The sequence below is a fragment of the Plectropomus leopardus genome, chromosome 12 (assembly GCF_008729295.1).
Source record: "Plectropomus leopardus isolate mb chromosome 12, YSFRI_Pleo_2.0, whole genome shotgun sequence".
Classification (NCBI taxonomy): Eukaryota; Metazoa; Chordata; class Actinopteri; order Perciformes; family Serranidae; genus Plectropomus; species Plectropomus leopardus.
In genome coordinates, this window is record NC_056474.1 from 25128337 (window position 1) to 25148232 (window position 19896).

At 38.8% G+C, this 19896-nt stretch overlaps 1 protein-coding gene across 4 annotated transcripts in view; it reads right to left on the minus strand.

Annotated features, from left to right (window-relative positions):
• Window positions 1-485: 485 nt before the first annotated feature.
• LOC121951104 (nuclear receptor coactivator 2-like) overlaps window positions 486-19896 on the minus strand; it is a 63080-nt gene continuing 43669 nt past the window's right edge. For 2 of the 4 annotated variants that reach the window (XM_042497325.1, XM_042497326.1), the window contains 12 exons: window positions 14989-15226; window positions 14001-14222; window positions 13598-13795; window positions 13407-13515; window positions 13097-13265; window positions 12508-12828; window positions 9973-10050; window positions 7987-8428; window positions 6987-7227; window positions 6710-6863; window positions 6207-6281; window positions 486-5400 (listed from right to left, as the gene is read on the minus strand). In XM_042497325.1, coding sequence (XP_042353259.1) covers window positions 5389-5400; window positions 6207-6281; window positions 6710-6863; window positions 6987-7227; window positions 7987-8428; window positions 9973-10050; window positions 12508-12828; window positions 13097-13265; window positions 13407-13515; window positions 13598-13795; window positions 14001-14222; window positions 14989-15226 — 2259 coding nt within the window. In that variant the 3' untranslated portion in view covers window positions 486-5388. The remainder of the gene's footprint in view (window positions 5401-6206; window positions 6282-6709; window positions 6864-6986; window positions 7228-7986; window positions 8429-9972; window positions 10051-12507; window positions 12829-13096; window positions 13266-13406; window positions 13516-13597; window positions 13796-14000; window positions 14223-14988; window positions 15227-19896) is intronic. The other 2 variants (XM_042497327.1, XM_042497328.1) reach the window with 2 other exon arrangements.

The window sequence follows — 19896 nt, forward strand, 5'->3', positions numbered from 1 at the left end:
AAGTCCAAAGTAGAGACTGACAAGTCACAAGTCAAAACTGACCAGTCCCGGGACATCTCACTAGTCCAAACTTTGAGTTTTGAGCCCTAAACAATTCACAATATACTCCTCAAGAAATGAGAGTAATAAAACATTTCATTTACAAAATCCAAAATGCTTTTTAACCTTTGTACTTATTTGTTTAACCTTTATTTCCTGTAAGTTGTTGCATCCATCTACATGTGTGTTTTTCTCCCCACGTTTTTCATACTGCAATTGGTGTTTTGGGGGTTTTTTTTATGCAGTTTTTGTTAGCAAACAAAATAAGTCTGTGATTTAGTCGTCAAAATCTGTGACTCAAGTCTGACTTGAATCCAACTCATGTGACTCGAGTCCACACCTCTGAAAATACTGTATGAAAAAAAAAAACAGCTGTGACAAACACACCAGACGAAGAGGCTATTTGCTTCCTAATGGATGAAATAAAAAGACAGAGGCAGTCCCGCTCAATAAAAATAATTTATTTACAGTGGCATGAATCATAAATTAACGAGCAGCATTGGCAAAAGCAACATTAGAGTCGACAGCTTGCATAAAGTGGTTGAACATCTGTACTTTTGCATAATAAAACCCTCTGGATAATGTACAGGGCTGTGTCATTGCTGAGATATTTAAAATGAACATCAGGGCAAAGAGAACAATAATATGAATTAAAAAAATCTCTTGAACTGCAAACAGGGACTTTTGAACACCTGCATCCTCTCCAACATATTGCTCTGATTTACCATTGTACTGTGACACACTTTAAATTTATTAAAGATATTAACTGACAGCTGATCATGAAGAGGAGGAACATTAACAAAATATTCTAAAAAGGGGCATTAAGTATGTTTTCTACATCAAAGCACAGAGAAAAAAACTATACCTTGCTGTGTAACAGTAGTTTTACTTAATGATTATTTCACAAGTTTCTGAGATTTCTGTCATTTCTAAGCCAAACCTTCTGACCTTCAGTAGTCACATAAAACAATGAGCCTCTGCCCACCATTGTATAATGAAACATTTCAGCTATCACAGGCTATTAAGTGTCTCGGGCAAGCTGCCAAAATGCATGGCAGCTCACCTGCTCGGCACTAGATGTTTCTGCTGCAACTCAGCTTTAAACCTCCCCATGGCCCTGACACAGTTTTGATACAACATTTTAGGAAAAGTAATTTCATTTTTCTGTTTTCACTGTTGTTTAATGCAGACAAGTATCCCCACTGTGATTTTTTTCTGCCACCAAAATGTGTTGGATTAGAGCATTTCAGAGTTTGGCGCCATCTGGTGGTAGAAGTTTAAAATACACCTGGGGACATGTAAATAACGGCACCTTTTTTGTTCAAGGAGTATTCCTTTTTTTCTACAAACAAGAAGATAAATTCAGAATATTTTAAAGATGCTATTATCCCATTAAAAGATCCAACAACCAGTGACTTAAACTGGGGGGAAAAAATAAACATTTTAGTAAGATTTTCTAAAATAAAAAATGTTAAACGTGAACAATATTGACAAAGATCTCAATGAAATAATATAACATGAACCGCCAAGTGATGCCATTCCAGTTGGTAAATGAGGAATAAAACGAAAAACATCTTTTTTCCTTTTTTTGCGCAATTATTACGATTTACTATAATGCTGTTGGGTTTTATTTTCAGGTGCATTCCATCTGTTTAAGACATATTTTTTATTTAGATATTAACTATTTTTGAGTGTTTTATTGATGCAAAGTCATTTTACAGATACAATATTAACCATTTGAGAACTTTAAGCTTCTCCTCTTAAGTGAAAATAGTTTTGAAAGTTTTGTAAAAAAAAAAAAAAAATCTTAGGTAGTTTGGTACTGTAACTGAAATATTCGATTTGAAATCTCCTCAGCTATCCCAGAGATGCTAAAATTTATAAGCATTTAATGTCAGAAATAGGTGCTAAATTCTATCGTTAGTACAGTCCTGCTTTAGTGTTAGATCACTACTTGCATGTTATTAATGTCATTTACAGGTCATCAAAGAGACGCTGATGTTGCTGCAGTCCCTACTGGTTACCAACAGAGATCAGCAAAGGTCAAAGGTTACTTAATGCCCCTTTAAAAAAAATACAGTGTAAGAAAGGGCAAATCTCCCTGATGCATTGTGCACTTACTAGGTGCAACAATTAAGTTCAACTCCAAACGAAAAAAATTCATTAATGTTACTGCCAACACAGTATTTTTGTAATTTCCATGGGCTGATTCACAGATTAAAACAGGTTTTGTGTTGTTTCATTGGGAGAAAATAAAAAAACTCTGGTTGTCTTAACTATTACACCTAAAGTTTGAAGTAGTAAAACCATAGACTATGGGTAAAACAGTCACTCAGCAGTATGTGACACATATAACACACCTGTGAACCTTACAGTTACACACCAGAGAATCACAGATCTAAGGCATTATGTTTCGTGTTTAGCATCTTAAGGTACTTACATTTATTACAGTATTTTTTGCAACTGATAAAATATTCATCTATGAATCAAGAAAAATCTCCAATATACTTTCTGTATACTAGTCAGTCAAAATCAAGAGAAATACTTCATTTTAAGCTAAAACTTTAGAAGTTACTGTACATGAGTTCCTCTCTTGATTACCTTCAATTTTTTGCAGACAGTTTGACATTCAGGTTAGGGTTAGGGTTTCCATGGCTTATACTTTTTCAGAGAGGGTTTCTTGTAAAATCTTTGGGATTTTACAATATGCCAGCACACTGGAACATAATTTACCACGCTAAAAGATGACAGGACATGAAAAATTGTATCAACGCAAGAAAAAAAGTTAAAGATATTTTGCAGTGTTTCATTTTGCAGTCAGTTTGCATTTTCATGTTCTTCTTTTGGGAATAAATTGTTACAGTATGTGCTGTTCAGATTTCTGCGCCACCTCAAATCAAAAAACAGGGATTCAGAAAATCCATGTTGCCAGTTACAGCCAGTTTTGTTCTTATTTACAAGTTTATATGAGACAGCATCTATGTTATAGAGAGCACCTTTCAAATTGAAGCTGTTTTCACAACGCTAGAGGTCCAGTCTGTAAAAGTCCATATAACTTTGGATGGTAAAGGTTCTGGATCACCTGCTCATTTTTGTGAAATAAAAAAGGTTTGATTCAGCACTATTTATCAGTTTACAGCAACCAGGTGAGACTTTATCCTGGCTGAAGAACCTAGCATCCTTCTGAGACTGGTTTGTGTATCACCAGTTTATAAAGCAGGAAGAGACTGTCTTGTCATTCAAAAATCACAGACTCACCCACAGAAAGACCCAACAAACAAACAAACAAACAAAAAAACAACATACTTTTGAGTTGTCTGTCAGCATGACAGAGACCTTCGGCTAATTGCCGAAGCAAGAGTGACTCTTGCAGGCCAGTACATCATAACCATGAAGTGTAATCTTAAAATAAACCACAGTAGCATGAAGTTTGATTAGTTGTACACAGATTTTTAGAGGCAAAGCTGCTTTCGAGGCAGAAATCATTTCATCGCTTAAATTTCAGTGGGCGGGACAAACTAACATTTCTGACTATGCAAGTTTGGACTGAAAGTCAACGTGACTACAGACATAACGATGTTCACAATGATGTTAAGATGACGTTTAGAAGGTACCATGTTAAAAACACTCACCATCTAGTTAAGTTTGTTAGCATGCTAACATTTGCTAAAGAGAACTAAACAGTCACAGCTGAGTCTGATGGAAACGCTGTGAGTTTTGCAGGTATTTGGTCATTTACCAAAATATTGGACAAATTAAACATTTTCACCAAATGGCGGTGCTACATGTTAAGTCAGGTGGAGCAAAGATATTTTACTTTGTGTAGGGAAATTCTCAATTACTATGAAACCAAAATGGGGGGCCAACTGGCATTGCCATATCACTGCTAAAATAGCTAAAAGGAAAGAGCTAAACACTAAAAAACTAAGTATTAAAAAAAAAACTAGTATTATTGTTTAACCAGAAGACTTCAAGCTGCTGATAGTACTAGATTAACTACGTTCACTAGTTCGTTCAAGTTAACTTTCAAATTCAAATTAGCTTAAGCAAAGAAGCAATAGCTATTTGATTTCTAGCTAAGAAAGCTAGTTAGCTAGCATGATGACCAGTTTTTACAATGGTCACAATGAAAAAACAAGCACATGATATTGAAATATTTTGTTAACATTTTAACCAGGGTACAATCTTTTCCATAGAGATCCCCAGGAATGAGTCTTAAAACCCGGAAATGAGTTAGCATTTGAGTACCTCCAGTTACCTGGTTTCAAAGTCAATGGTCTTTTTGAATGGGCCTTTGGTTAGATGCCTAAAATGAGGTCTATGGTTAACACTAGTTTAAAAGAATTTCACATTTTGTTCTGCGACATAAAATATACCAGTACATACCCCATTCGTGAATTTTGATGCTTTTATGAGTCACACGCCACGCCGAATATGGCATTACAGCCTTGTAGTGGTGGCTATGTGACCAAAGTGTAGTTTGTTTATTGCCATATAGTTCATTTTTTGAAATCCAATAGAAAAATCCCATTGGCTTTTTGATTAAGGAAACAGGGTAACGTTAGCTTCCAAGCTGGACTACAGAAAAACATCATCCCTGGGGCACTCTATTGGAGTAAACCAAATAAATTGACTCACACTCTCATTGTGTTGCTGTTCTTTAGCCCCACCCACTAAGATTTCATTTAACCAATGAAATATTTCTGCTCTCTGAGAGACATTTGTTGGACTAAAACTCCAAACTGCTGTTTTGCAATAACACATAGAGAAAAGAGGGTATTTAAAATCTAAGTATGTACACTATCTATACACATTCACCTTCATTTAAAAAGTCATTAAATAGGGATATAGCTCCCCTGTAACTACAGCAGTTGAAATATATTAATTTTAAAATCGACATCAAAATGTACCATTTTGAGAGATTTTCTTTAAAGAAAGATATCCTTGATTTTTTTGTGTCATACAAAGAATCTCTAAAACTTTTTCAAAACTATAAATACCTGTAAAATATCTTCATAAACCTTCTCATTTGCCGTTTTCAGCCAGGCTCTAAAACAGAACCATAAAAGATAAATTCCAGAGGTTTCATTTATGCTTGTCAGCCATTCACTTCTCCAGTGTCAAACCGCTGTATCAGTTTCACACGCAAACACTCACACAAAAATGTACTCTCTCATATATATATGGTTGTCCTCTTCCGATAGTGCCTCATAGTTGGCTGGTGTGACAGAGGGAGCAGTGTTTCCATCACGCGTCCTCAACTCCTAAATGTTTCTCCATAAGCTGAGCTGAGTAGGCGTCAGTGTTTTTGTATTTGTTTCTATTACCTTGTCTCCACCACAGCCTGGGTCAGCAGAAATTCTATAAAAGACAGAAAATCAGAATGAGATGATACACAATGTATGCATATACATCCTCAGCTGTCAGAGAGCAAATAAAGTATATTTCACTTATAAGGCGGAATGAAATCTGCTATAAGTGATTAACTATTATGGAATGGGGAAAATCCACAAACAACATTAACCATTTATAAAACAAGGAGGAATGTAATGTACCAGATTTAAGAAAATTTCAAGTTTTTTTCACCTGTAGTCCCTGGATCATGCATTTAGTAGTACATGACAATGCCATGGATGAGGGGGCCAAGTTGTAGCACGTAAACTGGGAACTAATTTGGACCTAAAACTGAGGTAGTACTTGCTTATAAATGACTGCTGGTGCACATCTGATGAGAATCAACTCAAGGTGATTCTGTAGGTAACCACCTGATAGCTCAGTCTTGTCATAAATATTTAAAGGATATGATACACAAATGACTATGCACAACACAGAGCAGTCATTCCCGTCTGTAAATGTGGGATTCAATTTTTCTCTACTGTCAAGAAAACAGTGTAGTGTCAGGCATATTAAACAATACTTTTTTATGTGACTAATATACATAATATTTACAATATTTGAATAAATGTGTGCAAAGATGTTAAAAAGGTTATTAATTAGGCATCTCTGTGTTATTGTGATAGTAGCAGAGAGAGGAAGAGCAGAGGAGTGAGAGAGTTGACATGCAGCAAAGGGCCTTGCCTACACTCGAACCCATGCTGCTACAGTGAAGACGGGGAGCTACCGGAAAGCTACCAGGGCATCCTAATGTGTACAGATTTATTACTTACTGAAGTCCCTTCACCATCTTGCGTCAACATGTCAATTCCCGCCAGCTGCTCCAGGATCAGGCTGTCGTCCCTCACCTGTATCGGAAAAATGACAACTAACATGAAAACAACTGCCACAAACCTACAATCACTGAGAATAATAATTAGGGATGTGTTTCTTTTCTATTTTTTTGGAAGGTTCATTGGCAGGAAAGTGGAAAAATTACTTCAAAGACCACCAAAAATCATGTTGCATGATCCAGAAAAATCCACTTTTTCCAAATGATAAATGCCTTTTTCACATACTTTGAAAAACAAAGCATGAAGATTTTTAGCTGTCTCTGCTCTTAGTTTAAACTTCAACTAAATGAACTTAAAACATCAATGTAAAGATGACAATTAATATTGATCAAATGATGAGAATGAACATTAATCATGGCCTCCAATACAGTCATGCACTGACATGAAACAGTACATAGCAGGCAGTAAACAGGCTCATCTGAAATTAATTACGCATCTCTCACCTGCTCTGAATTCATGGAGCTCATTGGCCCTGACATCAGGTTCATGTTGCCTCCACTGCTGGCCATGTCTCCCAGGTTCATGCTGTTACTGTTGTTGTACATTCCTCCGTTTGGCTGTGTGGAGTACTGAGACTGGGACTGTTGGGGGTACACACTGGAAAGAGGGAAACTGAGTCACTGAACATGTATAATATTCAAAAAAAAAACTTTATGCATGTTGCTCTGTTACAAATATAGTCAAATCATGTCCTCAAAAGATGTGATGAGCTGCTGTTACCTGCTGCTGGTTGAGATGTTGGCAGGTTGGGGCCACCCATTGAGGTCAGTGTTTGGCTGGTAGCCCTGCGCTCCTCTCTGGTTTGGACCCTGGGGTTGGGGTTGCGGTTGGCCCTGGTTCTGCTGCAGCATGGGACTCTGACCCTGTCCCATCCTGGGGGACAGCAGGGGGCTCTGCGGGGTCGCAGCCCCACATGGAAACCCTGATACTGGATCCTGGTGTTGCTGCTGCTGGCTCATTCCTGCAGATCGAAGTGAATAAAAGGTTCATAAAATGCATAGACGGGCACAGTAACCAGCGTGAGAACTAACCAGACACAATGATCAAAAACTAAACAGTAGTTTTGTACTTAGTAAGTTATTGTACGGTAGACCCTTCTAAACAATTTAGACATTATTTAGAGGTGTTACATTTAACACAGGCAAAACAAATAGGAGTGATCCTGACTCTAAGCAAGAAAAAATAAAAATACTTTTTTTTCAATATCCCGTAAAAAAAAAAAAAAAAAAAAAAAAACCAAACCAAGTTAAATGTCAGCAACAGCCAGCAAATCTATCTCATAACTGTATGCCCAAAACTATTGTACAAAATCCTCAGGATCTTATTCTAACCTTGCTTAAACTTGCACTGTGCATTTAAAATACTGACAGAAAACACATGAAATAAACATTAAAGAAGATTTCAGGTTCACCAGTGCCACCACCTCAGCAATTTACCTACAAAGTGACCCCATATAGTATCCTGACTGGTTTATGACAGGGTTAAAATCATACACAAAGACAGGACAGAGTGTTAATGTGAGCGTACAAACAGAAAATCTAAAGCAGCATTATCGATTTGCGTTCACTCATATCCAATCAGTTTAAAAAAGGACAAATGATTAAAACAGTCAGATCAAAGACGATTATGTTTGATTGCCACCACCACAACATGAAAAGCGACTATTGCCCGTGAAGCACACACAGACTTCTCACGGCGCTGCTGTGCTGCAATTATATACCTGAACTGCTGAACTGGTAGGCACTGTGCTGTGATGGAGGACTCATTACCCCGCTGTACTGCCCGCCTACATTTCCCATCATGCCCTGGCTAGCCAGATGATGGCTGGGGGAGAGAGGGGAGGAGAAGGGGCTGGAGGAGCCAGGGTGAGGAGGAGGAGGTGGAGGAGAGGGCAGGCCGGTACCGTAGCTGGAGGCCTGGTAGGGGAACTGCTGCGGGTTGCCCTGCGGTAGCCGTGGGTTGGTGCCACCTATGGGCATCGGTGTGGGAGCGGCGCCCCCGCTGGGCATGTTAGGTGGCATGTTGATGCCCTGAGTCCGCATCATCATGGCACGTTGCTGGTGCACGTGTTGTTGTTGCTGCTGCTGCTGTTGGCGTTGGCGAAGGTGGTTGCTGAGGTACTCGCGCTGACGCTGGGCCAGCATCTGGGCGTTGAGGGTTCCCTTCATGAAAAAACACAGTAACTTGACACTTGGATAAAATGAAACAGGCAGTAAACAAGACTCTAAGGGGGTATTTAAGCCAATCAAATAACTGTCAACGCAACGACATTCTGCGTTAGTCCATTTGATCAATTTGGTGTGGTATTTACTCACACTGAATATGTAAATGAGTCCTGCTGCAGTTGAGTGGACTTATAAAAGCAACTGTTGTGCTGTCATCTTGTGCATGTCAGGAGGCCAAAATAAAGTCTTCTAAGCTACACAGCTTATATTATTACTTCAATGCCTACATTTTATTAACATTTCCACGAAGTGAAAATGTAAAAATTTCTAGGGACATTAAAGGTAGCGCATATATATGACTCTCAAGGGCATTGGGTTTATTTTAAATCCCCCAATTTTTCAAAATATAAAACTTGTTCAACGCGAAAGACCATACCTGCGTTCGGTTTCCCATTTGACTCATATTCTGGGTGTATAATATATAATATATATATCACTATATCAACATTAAAAGTTATTTCAAAAAATTTGCTTAAATAATGTAAAATTCTGCTAATAAAAGTATACTAATTTGCACGACATTCTGCGTTGGTCCATTTGATCAATTTGGTGTATATATATATATATATATATATAAAACTTATCACATAAGTTATCAAATTTGCTAAAAATGTATCAGTAGCAGTATATCCTGACAGTAGTACATGAGACAGGTTCCTCTCGCTCCTCCTAGTGCTCCTAAAAGCATTTGCAAGAATCAAACCAATCAGAGCCAGGAGGGTTCTCTTTCGCATAAAAATCTGACAACGGTCTTCTTCTTTGAAAGTTAAAGCAAGCATTTTTGTAGTTGGTCTGCTTCTGTTTACTTGTCTTTGCCATATATGCTGTTGTTGGCAAAGCTGCGTGTGCACGAGCAGTGATCAACACTGTGTTAGAGACTCCTCCTGGCTCTGGTTGGTTGTTTTTGTTCCAGCGCGGTGGATTCTGGCAAATGCCATTAGGAGCACTAGGAGCAAGAGGAACATTATTTTTTTTCACACATTAACTGTCTCATGTACTACTGTTCAGAAATAGTGACAGTTTCAGAAAATATGACAAAAAGTTACTTTTTTAAAAGTTACCTATTGAAGCTTTAATAGTTTATAAAGTGCTTTTTAACATGACTGAAAGTAAAAAAAATGAACAGTTTTATGATTAATAAGATACACTGAATACTCGTACCTCAGTTATTTCACTAGGTAACATTGATCCTTAGCACTAATAACTAATGTATGATTCATGATATTAATACCATATGTGGCCTACTGTATAAATGATCATTATTGGACTCTTCTGGGTAAAGACTTAAACATCACCTTAATCTAATAATCTACTTCTTAAGAGTCTTTTCCAGCTTAAGTAACACTCAACACATGGTATGTTCAAGTGTTGACATGAGGAAGCCGAGGTGCTGTTTTAACTGGGATGGAGCATGTTTGAATGGTGTTAACAAATGAGGTGGAGTATGAGATATACACACTTACATACATATGTAGACTGACCTGGTTTGGTACATTAGATCTTAGAGGTAGATTCATATTGGATACTCCACTCATCTGGTTCACCATTGGCTGACGATTCTATGTGGGGGATAGAAAGAGGACTTTATTCATCTCAATGGAAAATTACAGGAGCAACAAATGCAAAGAAATAAAAATATGCTTAGTTTCAAAACCTTCTTGAAATGCCATGTCAGTTTGTGAATTTTAAAAATACCTAGTTAGTCTAAATTTGATATGGCAAAAGAATCAACCCTTCCTTACAACTGATATTTGCTAATCTCTTAGATTGTGTTATAATTGATCACACTCATAAATTAAGGTTACTTAGCTACTCCTCCGCAGCCCCATAATTAAATAAAGCTTGTGTGTTCATGCTGCTCAAAGCCACGCCGCTCCCGAAGCACTAATACTGTTATGTCTCGTTAAGACTCCTGTGGGGCAACCGATGCTATGTGTGCAATCATACCACATACAAACAATGCTCGACAGATATTTTGCAGCAAAACTGCCTCGTACAGTACATTTTATATTTGGCCTAAATTGCTTAACACTGCATTATTTCAGTGTTAAAACCTTTAGTGATACCCTGAATGACCCATTTATGAGTTTGCAGATGGCAGAGGTTAATTCTGAATTTTCTGACAGACTTTGACTTCACTGTTTCCCCACTGGCACCTTCAGAGACAAAATGATGGAAGTGCTGAAGTCATGTCTCACATCTGAACATGCTGCTAATCATCAGTGCTATTTTAGTTGATGAACATGAGCTGCTGTGCTTCAAGTGTCCACCAGGTGGCAATGTAGACTCAAATATGTTGTAATTATATATAAATGTCAAGAATAAGAAGTCAGTCCTTTGTGGTGATTTCAAAATTTGGGGATAAACCTCTTTGGATGAAAATCTACTAATTGCAGGGTCCTGAGACACAAAATACATACTATAAAAAACACATGCATACAAGCACATAATTGGAACATAAAGATCTTCTATTTGGTCACAAAGAAGAACATTATGTGGAAAACGGGGTCAGTCACAAAGGGTACAGTCTGTGAATACAATCATCTTTATGACTGAGTGTATGACTTTGTGTGTGTGTGTGTATGTACATGTTGTGTGTGTTCATTGTTAAGTGTCTCAGCAGCAGGGTGTTGCTGATGAAGCACGTTGCTCCTTTCTGGCTGCTGCTGCTGTTTAAACTCAGTGAACCTTGTTGGCATCGCGGCGCGCTCTGTTGCATCACATGTAAAAAAAAAAAAAAAAAAAAAAAAAGCAAAAGGAAACAGCGTTGTTTTGAATTCGAGTGTCTAATAAGACAACAATGTCTTTTTTCATGGAAATGAGGCGCTCGAATTAGGACGGAGCAAGGATTCCAGGTGAGTCCAGGAGTAAATTTGAAAATATGTTTGTATTGAAAGTAAGAAAAAGACAGAATGTGTGTGTGGGATTGTATCAATGAGGGAAGACCCTCACCATAAATATCTGATTTACTTTATATAAAGTGATATAGCTCTGACAGATCACAGCAAAGAGAGATATTGCGTTCACAAGAATGAGACAGACGAGATCACAGTGACCTTGACCATTGAGCACCAAAAGCTCAGTCTTGAGTCTAAGTTGACAAAATTTGTGGAAATTACCTTAAGTTCTCTTTGAAATACCACATTCATGAGAAGGTGACTTACAAGGTCACAGAGACACTGGCCTTTGACATTTGACCATCAAATTCTAATCAGTTCATCCATGACTTAAAGCAGTTGTCCCTGCCAAATTTAAAAAGTATGCTTGAGATATCACATTTACGAGAATTATACTGATGGAAGGTCATCGTGACCTTGACCTTTGACCACCAACATTTAATCAATTAATTGTTGAGTCTGAGTGAATGTTTGTGCCAAATTTAAAAATCATCCCTTTAGGCATTTTTGAGTTATTGAGTTCACGGGAATGGGACGGATGCATGGACGGACAACCTGAAAACATAATGCCTCCAGCTGCTGCTATAGCCGGTGCAGAGGCATAAAAATGTTGACTAAGTTGCTCTGCATGTGTTTTTAGACCTTTACTATTCCATCATAACATTTCCATCAGGGTGCAGTTTTATATAACCTGCCTCTGCTGGGCGAGATATAACAATAGTGCTTTCCTCTTTGTGTCCGTGTTGCCATGAACGATACAAGTCATAACTAACAGTAGTCACTGCACGACCAGCTAGTACTTTCTTTGTCACCATCAACAGTATTATAAAAGTATTATGCTAGAAGACACAAATTCATTTTGCTTAGCTACTTTGATTGACGTAAATATTTTTTAACTATTGAGTTTGCACCTTGTTTTTTTTTTTTACTATTTATATTGTTCTTTTGCTTACTTATCTTGTGCACAACTTGCTCCTGTAACAATGCATATGTCTACATCATGGGACTAAAAAAGCATTATCTTATCTTGTTTTATCTTATCTTTATCATTATCTTCTTATTTTTGTTGTCAATATTATCTTTTATCGTATCGTATGTTAAATATTTGGTGCCACCTACCAGCTGGGCCTGGAGTCTGTGCTGCAGCTGGAGCCTCAGGTTGTTGGGCTGAGGCGGTACTCCTGGATTCGGCCCTCCTGGCCTCATCCCAATTGGTCTGGGCCCTGTGCTCCCAGGCATCCTCATCATTGGGGGATAACCAGCAGGTGGCATCCTCTGTGGCCCCATGGGACCGCTCATAGAGGGGCCATGAAACCCACCGTCAGGAGGCATGCCACCGTAACCTGGCTGGCCACCGTAGTGTTGACTGTACAGGAGAGGCTTCATGTTGGCCGCTGGGTCTGAGGACCCGAGGTACTGGTCCTGGTCTGATATAGCACCCTGCAGCGTGTAAAGACAGGATATGAGTGGGAGGAATCAATTAAAAATGTGTTTTCTGTGTTGATTTATGTATATTTTTTTACCACCTACCGCAGTCTTACATGTTCAGATATTTTAAAATTTTGAAATCAAGCTATCAAAGACTAAAAACATGATCGAAAAATTGGCAAAATAATCTGTAAAAAAATCTATTAAAATACTTTTTCTGAAGTGCTTTCTTATTGTTCTACAGGCAGGTGATTCTTGGAGTCACTTTGAAGCGCCACACCTGTCCAGCCAGCGTCGGGATTCCCAGCATCTTGTCGATCTCCTCCAGACCCTCGTAGTCCTTCAACACAGAACACAGCTGGTTCAGGAGTGCTCCTTCATCCGGCTGGCCGTCAGGCCCTGTGCCGCAACACCGCATCCCGTCCTCCTGGGGGACGCCATATGGTGGCCTGGAAGGTATCTTGGCATTATTGTCATATCAATTGACAAGAACACTCGAGGGGTTCCAACAGAGCCTACGTATGAACCCTAGAACTGCTGATCATGTCTAATTTTGATTGAACAACTTTCAGATGAAACAAATGCCATACCTGTTTTGGTTTCCATAGTGATCCATAGCGATCATTCGGTTTGGCCATGGTGCAGTCTGGTTGGGCGGAGCTTGTTGCTGAGGGTAGGTGGGGTTTGCCATCTCCATCTCTGAAGCGAAGAAAAAGCACATAAAATGTCAGTTCAGCTTTTGATGAGAGTTTGTCAGTTTGTGAGTTTCCTTTCTTCTCACCGTTGCCCATCATCTGCATGTTGACCATGGCTCTGGAACCAGGCGGGCCTCTCGGGGGAAGTGCAGCGTTCATGTTGGGGACCATGCGACTTGGTCCAACCCCTTGGCCCATCATCGGCCCTGCAGTACCCCCTATTGGCCCCTGTGGACCCCAACCCTGCTGCATGGAGCCCCGCATTGACCCGTTACTAAGCATGCCTGATTTAGGGAGAAACAATTTTTTAGATTATCAGAATCATTTTATACAAAATAGAATCTTAAAACCTTATTTTTCTTGGAAGGAATAAATAAAGGGGCTGTATCTGATGCAAATCAACATGTTAACAGAAAAAAAGAGTGTATTTGTTGAAAAAGCTGCATCTGAATGATAACAGTTGGGCTATGCTGTCTTTTCCTGCCTGACCTGGATTGGCCATCGCAGGCTGGCTGGCCATGCCTGCATGGGTTCCCATCATGCTTTGTTGTTGTTGCTGCTGCAGTAAGGAGTAGGGGCTGTTGTTCCTGTGCTGAGGAGGAAATGGCCTGGTGGCATTGGGGTGGGGGCCCATACTGCTGTCCAGAGATGTGCTCCTGATGGGAGGAGCACCTCGACACGGCTGACCCGGCCTTGCACCATTAAAGCCTGCTGGAGGGAAGAAGGTTTTTCATGTTGTTATTCTTTATATACAATGTTTAATATAGCCTGAGAAAAAGATATGAAAAATTATTTTATCTTTAAAAAATCTGTGAAAACAGGAGAGAAAAAGTTTATATGTCATTTTATTTATTTATTCAATTCATTTTTTGTAAGGATTATTTCTTCTTGTTGTTGTAATACTCATTTTGTCCACAAGAGGCTTAAGTGCGCCATAAAGCCAAGACTGAAATAATTGGGTTTTTTTTTCCCAGATGAGTTTTAAATTCTCAATGCACTCTAAACAAAAGTTACATATATTGTGCTAGTTAGTTATGTAAAATTACTGTCATGTCTTTCTTTTGGTCAGAAATGTATTTTAATCTGCCCTCTAATCCTATTTACAACAGCCACAAGAGGCTGAAGTGCACCACTATCCCAGTGGTGCACTTCAGCCTCTCGTGGCCATAATAAGTATTACAAAAACAAACACAAATGATCCCAAAAAAACAAACAAAAAAAAAAACACAACTAAACCCTCTTTCACCTGTTTAAGGAAAAAAAAATAGGTAGAATGTGCTGGCAAACCTTTAGTTCACCTCTAAAGAGACAAAACAGAAAACGATTTAGATTTTTTTTTTCTTTCACTTGCCTCTCAGGGCTTCCATAATATTCCCTCATAGAGAGATCAAAAAGATGTATTTGCTTCCAATTATCTTTAAGAGCCAGAGATCATCAAATGAAAGTTCCAGACACAAATACACCATTGCAGACATACTTGCAGCACTAATGGGAGGGAAGGCTCTGTGCTGGCTGGGGGGGCTGCTGCTGCCGCTGCTTTCTGTCATCTGCAGGATGTCGCTGATGATGCTCTGTTTGTCCACAGACGAGCCAGGTGGCACAGAGGAAGAGGAGGACGAAGCAGAGGCTGGTCTTCTGACTGGTGGCTGGCCTGCAAACAGTTGCTGTTGGCCCCCACTCTGCAGGTCCTCCAGCAGGTCCTCCAGCTCCAACGTCTGAGAGCAGTCACAGGAAAAAACAGGATCACTGGATGTTTCATCGGCAGTTGTTGCTGAATTTCAAGGTCTAAAAATGTCCATGTTTTTGAGAAGGACATGAAATTGGCTGTATTTTTTGGGGTAAAATGTAGAATTCTGTCACAGCATTTGTCCATTTGGTTTTGTTTTCATGTGTAATCTTGATGCAGGCACACTGCTTAATTTGATATACGCGTTCAGCACCTTTCATAATCCACATCCACACACAACAAGCTTCACCGTGCATGCAATCCTTCATTTAAAGCACATGTTGTAACATCACGATCAGAGAAAACTTTATGTGTTGCTGCCGGGGACAGTTGTATAGGTTCTTGTTCTTGAAGGAGTTTTTGAAGCGAGAGACTTTCTTACATGGAGGTCATGAAACTAACTTCGCCAACAAAGACCCAAGCACGCTTTCTGCTGAGGTGCCAACATCTAAAACATCTTCGCTAAACTTTGAAAGTTTCAATTGCTTCCTATTTATTCCTACAAAAAAATAGTTTTTAATAAAATATGTATTAAAAGTACAATGAGGTATCCTTGTTTTTTGTTTTTCTGTTTTTTGTTTTGTTGTTAAATAAACATATACAGACATAAACAGATGGTACCATAGTTTTGGAGTGAAACAAAAATGTGAAAAGAAACTTACATATCAAGAAAACTAGAAATCTGTTATTCACTTTTGATGACAACTTTGAAAGAAGCTGAAACCCCGCTCAGGATTACAGTGTAATTCAAACCCCACACACACATATACACACACACACACACACACACACACACACACACACACACACACACACACACACACACACCACTGACAGGGATGGTTTCCTGCGGCCGTTTGGCTGATGAATAGAGGAGGAGCTAAAAATAAACTGCCGGCACTAATGAGGTCATGTGTGATGTACAGTAAGACACACAGTCAGTGCTCTGTGTGGCCTGGGCGTACATGCACACACAAACACACACAGTGAACATAACATAGCCACACATCAAGGGCATTCTTTCAAATAGAAATATGAGGGACAAGAACACCCAAAACTTTTCAAAATCCAGTTCTTGTTGGACAGGTGAAGAACCTGCAGTATAGCTAATGTTAGCCATGTAGTTCTTATGTTTGTTGATGCCACAGCAGTGCTGTCACTATTTCACTAATGGTCCTAATGTTGTGTCTCAAATAGCTATCTGTTTGTCACTGTATAACATGCAGACTGAGTATCAAATCTGATATGGGTAACAGAAAGCAAGCTTGAAATTTGCCGTAAAAAACTGCATTTAAAACGTTTGAGATGTAGCGAATCACAAATGTTTGCAAACGTTGTAGTGTCCCACAGCTGCCACTAGATGTCAGTAGAAAGCCACACCTTTCTGGTGGTACCTTTAAAAAGAAAACTTGACCCACAACATGGCCATTTGTATATCAATTAGACTTATTAATATATAGAAGAGCGTTACCTTAAATTTTTGAAGAAAGCTGTGTTTTTCTTGCATGCCTCCATTGAAAATGGCGAACATATGGATTTATTGGGGAACCACATTTAACAGCAAAACCATTTTAAAACATCCATATACAAACTCTTTCACAACTCGTGCATTATAATCTGAGTCTCATTTATCCAGTTGTATGCTCAGTGCTTCCTAAACTCAAGTGATATGGCTGACCTTAACTGTTTTCTTAAATGCTCGCTTCAAAGCCAGACTCCAATACTAATAAGTTTGTTTGTTTTTAAAGCAAAAACACATGTTTTATGGCAAGTACTAAGCATATGACTGGATGAATGAAACTTGGATTAAACTGTCCAAGTTGTGCGAGAGTTTGTGAATGGATGTTTTGATGTAGTTTTGCTGTTGTTAAACGTGACCGCCAACCAAACCATGAGTCAATATGTTTGCTATTTTCCAGGGACTAATGTGAAAAAAAAATTCAATTTAACATGGCATAACTTATTTAGAAATGGTAAAAATAACATAAAGTGCAATATTGTGCAGATAAGTCTTTTTTTTTCACTAGAGATAGTTGCTGCCCTCCTCTGATTAACTGCCAATAGTGGGAACAGTGCTTTGATTTCCTGACAGTTTTAGAGTTCAAAGTTCAACAAAATTGCACTTTGTGAGTGAGGTTGAGTAAAATTTTTAAACGTGAGCATGAGAGGACAGGGAGGTGTTAGAAAATGGAAATTGTGTTAAACATGTTCTTTACTCTGAATCTAGTATATCCTGTTTTTTTTAGAATGGATAAGGCTTTGTGTCTTTACCTAGGCTCCATTTCATGCAAACTGCACGTTTGGACCTAACGGAGTGTTTGAGTTTTAAAGGCATAAAACTTTATCTGAGGTCGAGTAAGGTCACAGAGTCACAATAATACACAAATACTGCATAGACACACTCCTCAGCAGCAGCACCACCAGAACACACCAAGAAATTACACACACACTGTCACATGTTTGCTTTCTCACACACGTACCGTGAAACTTATTGGCACAGATACATGGTAATAAAAAGATACACGCTATGAAATGCACAGTATGTACACAGTCACCCGGATACACAACGCGTACTGTCACGTGCTCTTTTACACTCTACACAGGCAAATTATAAAAAGAAATTCTGTAATTTAATTCTGATATAATTCTGAATTCAACAGAGCCCTCTATGAAACTCAGACCATTAATTTAGCAGCAAACAACTATCTGCAATGTAAAGATATTGTGGAGAAATGGCATCCTGAGCGTAACACCCACACTATTGTTTTCCCTGGTTAGCTCTGTCAGAACTGTTGTTGCTGTTAGTGCTGTTTGCACTGTAAGCTTCAAGCCTCCAGCTCAGCCACCTCCATTATGAGAGATGTGTGCAAACTCTCTGAATTACAAAAAAGACATGTTGACTTTCTATTCCTCAGCTACGTTGTTCTTTGCTTTGTCTCTCCGTTTTTCCGATTCTGCTCTTAATTCGGTCAACATATCTTATCAGCAGCCATATCCTCTTATGAAAAGCGTACATTCTTGGCACTATCATGACCAGTTCAACAAAGCTTCACCTCATTCTACAAACTTCAAACCAAACCATCCAGGGTGGGAGCCCCTGAATGGCTACCTCCCCTCCGGTAGCTGTCTCCGCTCTCCGGACGAACAATTGTTGGTAGGAGCACAGCCTGAGGGTGTCAGACTTTTGAACCTCAGCCGTCCTCCTTCAGCCCCTTCCTGGAACTGATTTCAACTACTTAAGTGCATGAGTGCACCTGCTCTTTCAAAAAGCATACATTAAACTCACATTGGACCTATCGTCTCACGTTACAGCTGTAACAAGTACATCTCTGGCTGTCACTGTCAGTAGAGTCTTTCTCCTTCTCTGATGCCAGAAATCCTCTTTCAATCATCTGAGAGGTCTGTGCAAACATGTACATTTATAGAGACCCACTGTGCATGCAGACATGCATATGCCTATGTAAATGCACACAGGCACACCTAAATTCTGAGCCACGCAGGCATAATTTATTCCTGTGAAAACATCTTATGTTTCAGACACAAATAACCTGTATAAATTTTAGTTCTGTACACTCTTTGTTTGCCTTTCTCACTCACATACGCTAAAGTTTAAACAGAACTCCTCTGCCTTCCTTTGCCAGAGCATCTTGTGTTTCAGGGAGTATACTAACTAACTCCAGACAGGCTGCCATCAGCTCCTTAAAGAGGAAATCAACACGAATCTGACAGAATCAAACACCAAGTGTCATCGCACTCTGCTTCTCACTTGAATGTGTTTATGGGAGCTGTTAAGTACATCCATATGTCCATTTGTCAGGTAGACAGAGTCCCTCGTTATTTTTAATCCACTCTTAACAGACAGAACTCTTCATGTGTAAGAGGAGGAGAGGGAGACTCGCCAACAATTATTATCTATTCTTTCTTCTGGAAATTTAGGGTTTTTTTTCCAGTCCCCACACCAAACTGTAGACCTTTGGAGACAGAGCTTTTAGTGTCACAGCCCCCTGCTCACAGTCACAACGCTTCATCCCTGAACAAGTTTAAAAACCTCCTCAAACCTAATGTGTTCACCATGGCCTACAACCTCATGCAACTCTGTCACCCCAGCAAACATGCAACTTCTAGTTATTTTTTCAGATTTGTATTTAGTATTTGTTTTTGTATGTTATTTAGTTTTGTCTACTCTACCATGTAAAGCATCCTTGTCTTGGGTCTAATGAAAGGTGCTATATAAATCCAGGCTATTATTGTAATTATTGTTATTTTTATTATTATCAAGACTACAAAACTGAGAGAAGCAATTCTGTTCTATAAGCTGGAACCAGAAATTGGCATTTTTGCATTAAAAAATACTTAAATGATTACTTGATTACCATAACTGATAGTCAAAATTTTTCCTGTCAATCCACTGACAGATTAATTGTAACATGAACATTACACGATTGTATCGGTCCGTCATCGGTATCAACAGAATCTGCCTTTTAAATTAAATATTGTAATCAGCCAAAATGCTGATTTCTCTTTCTATATATTTTTTTATATATTTTTCTTAATTAACAAAGTGAAGCGGTAAAAACGAAGCATTTTTCTGATTTTGCATAATGATTGAATATTACATATACTGAAGAGCACTGTATTATATGTCCATCTGCTGGAGGG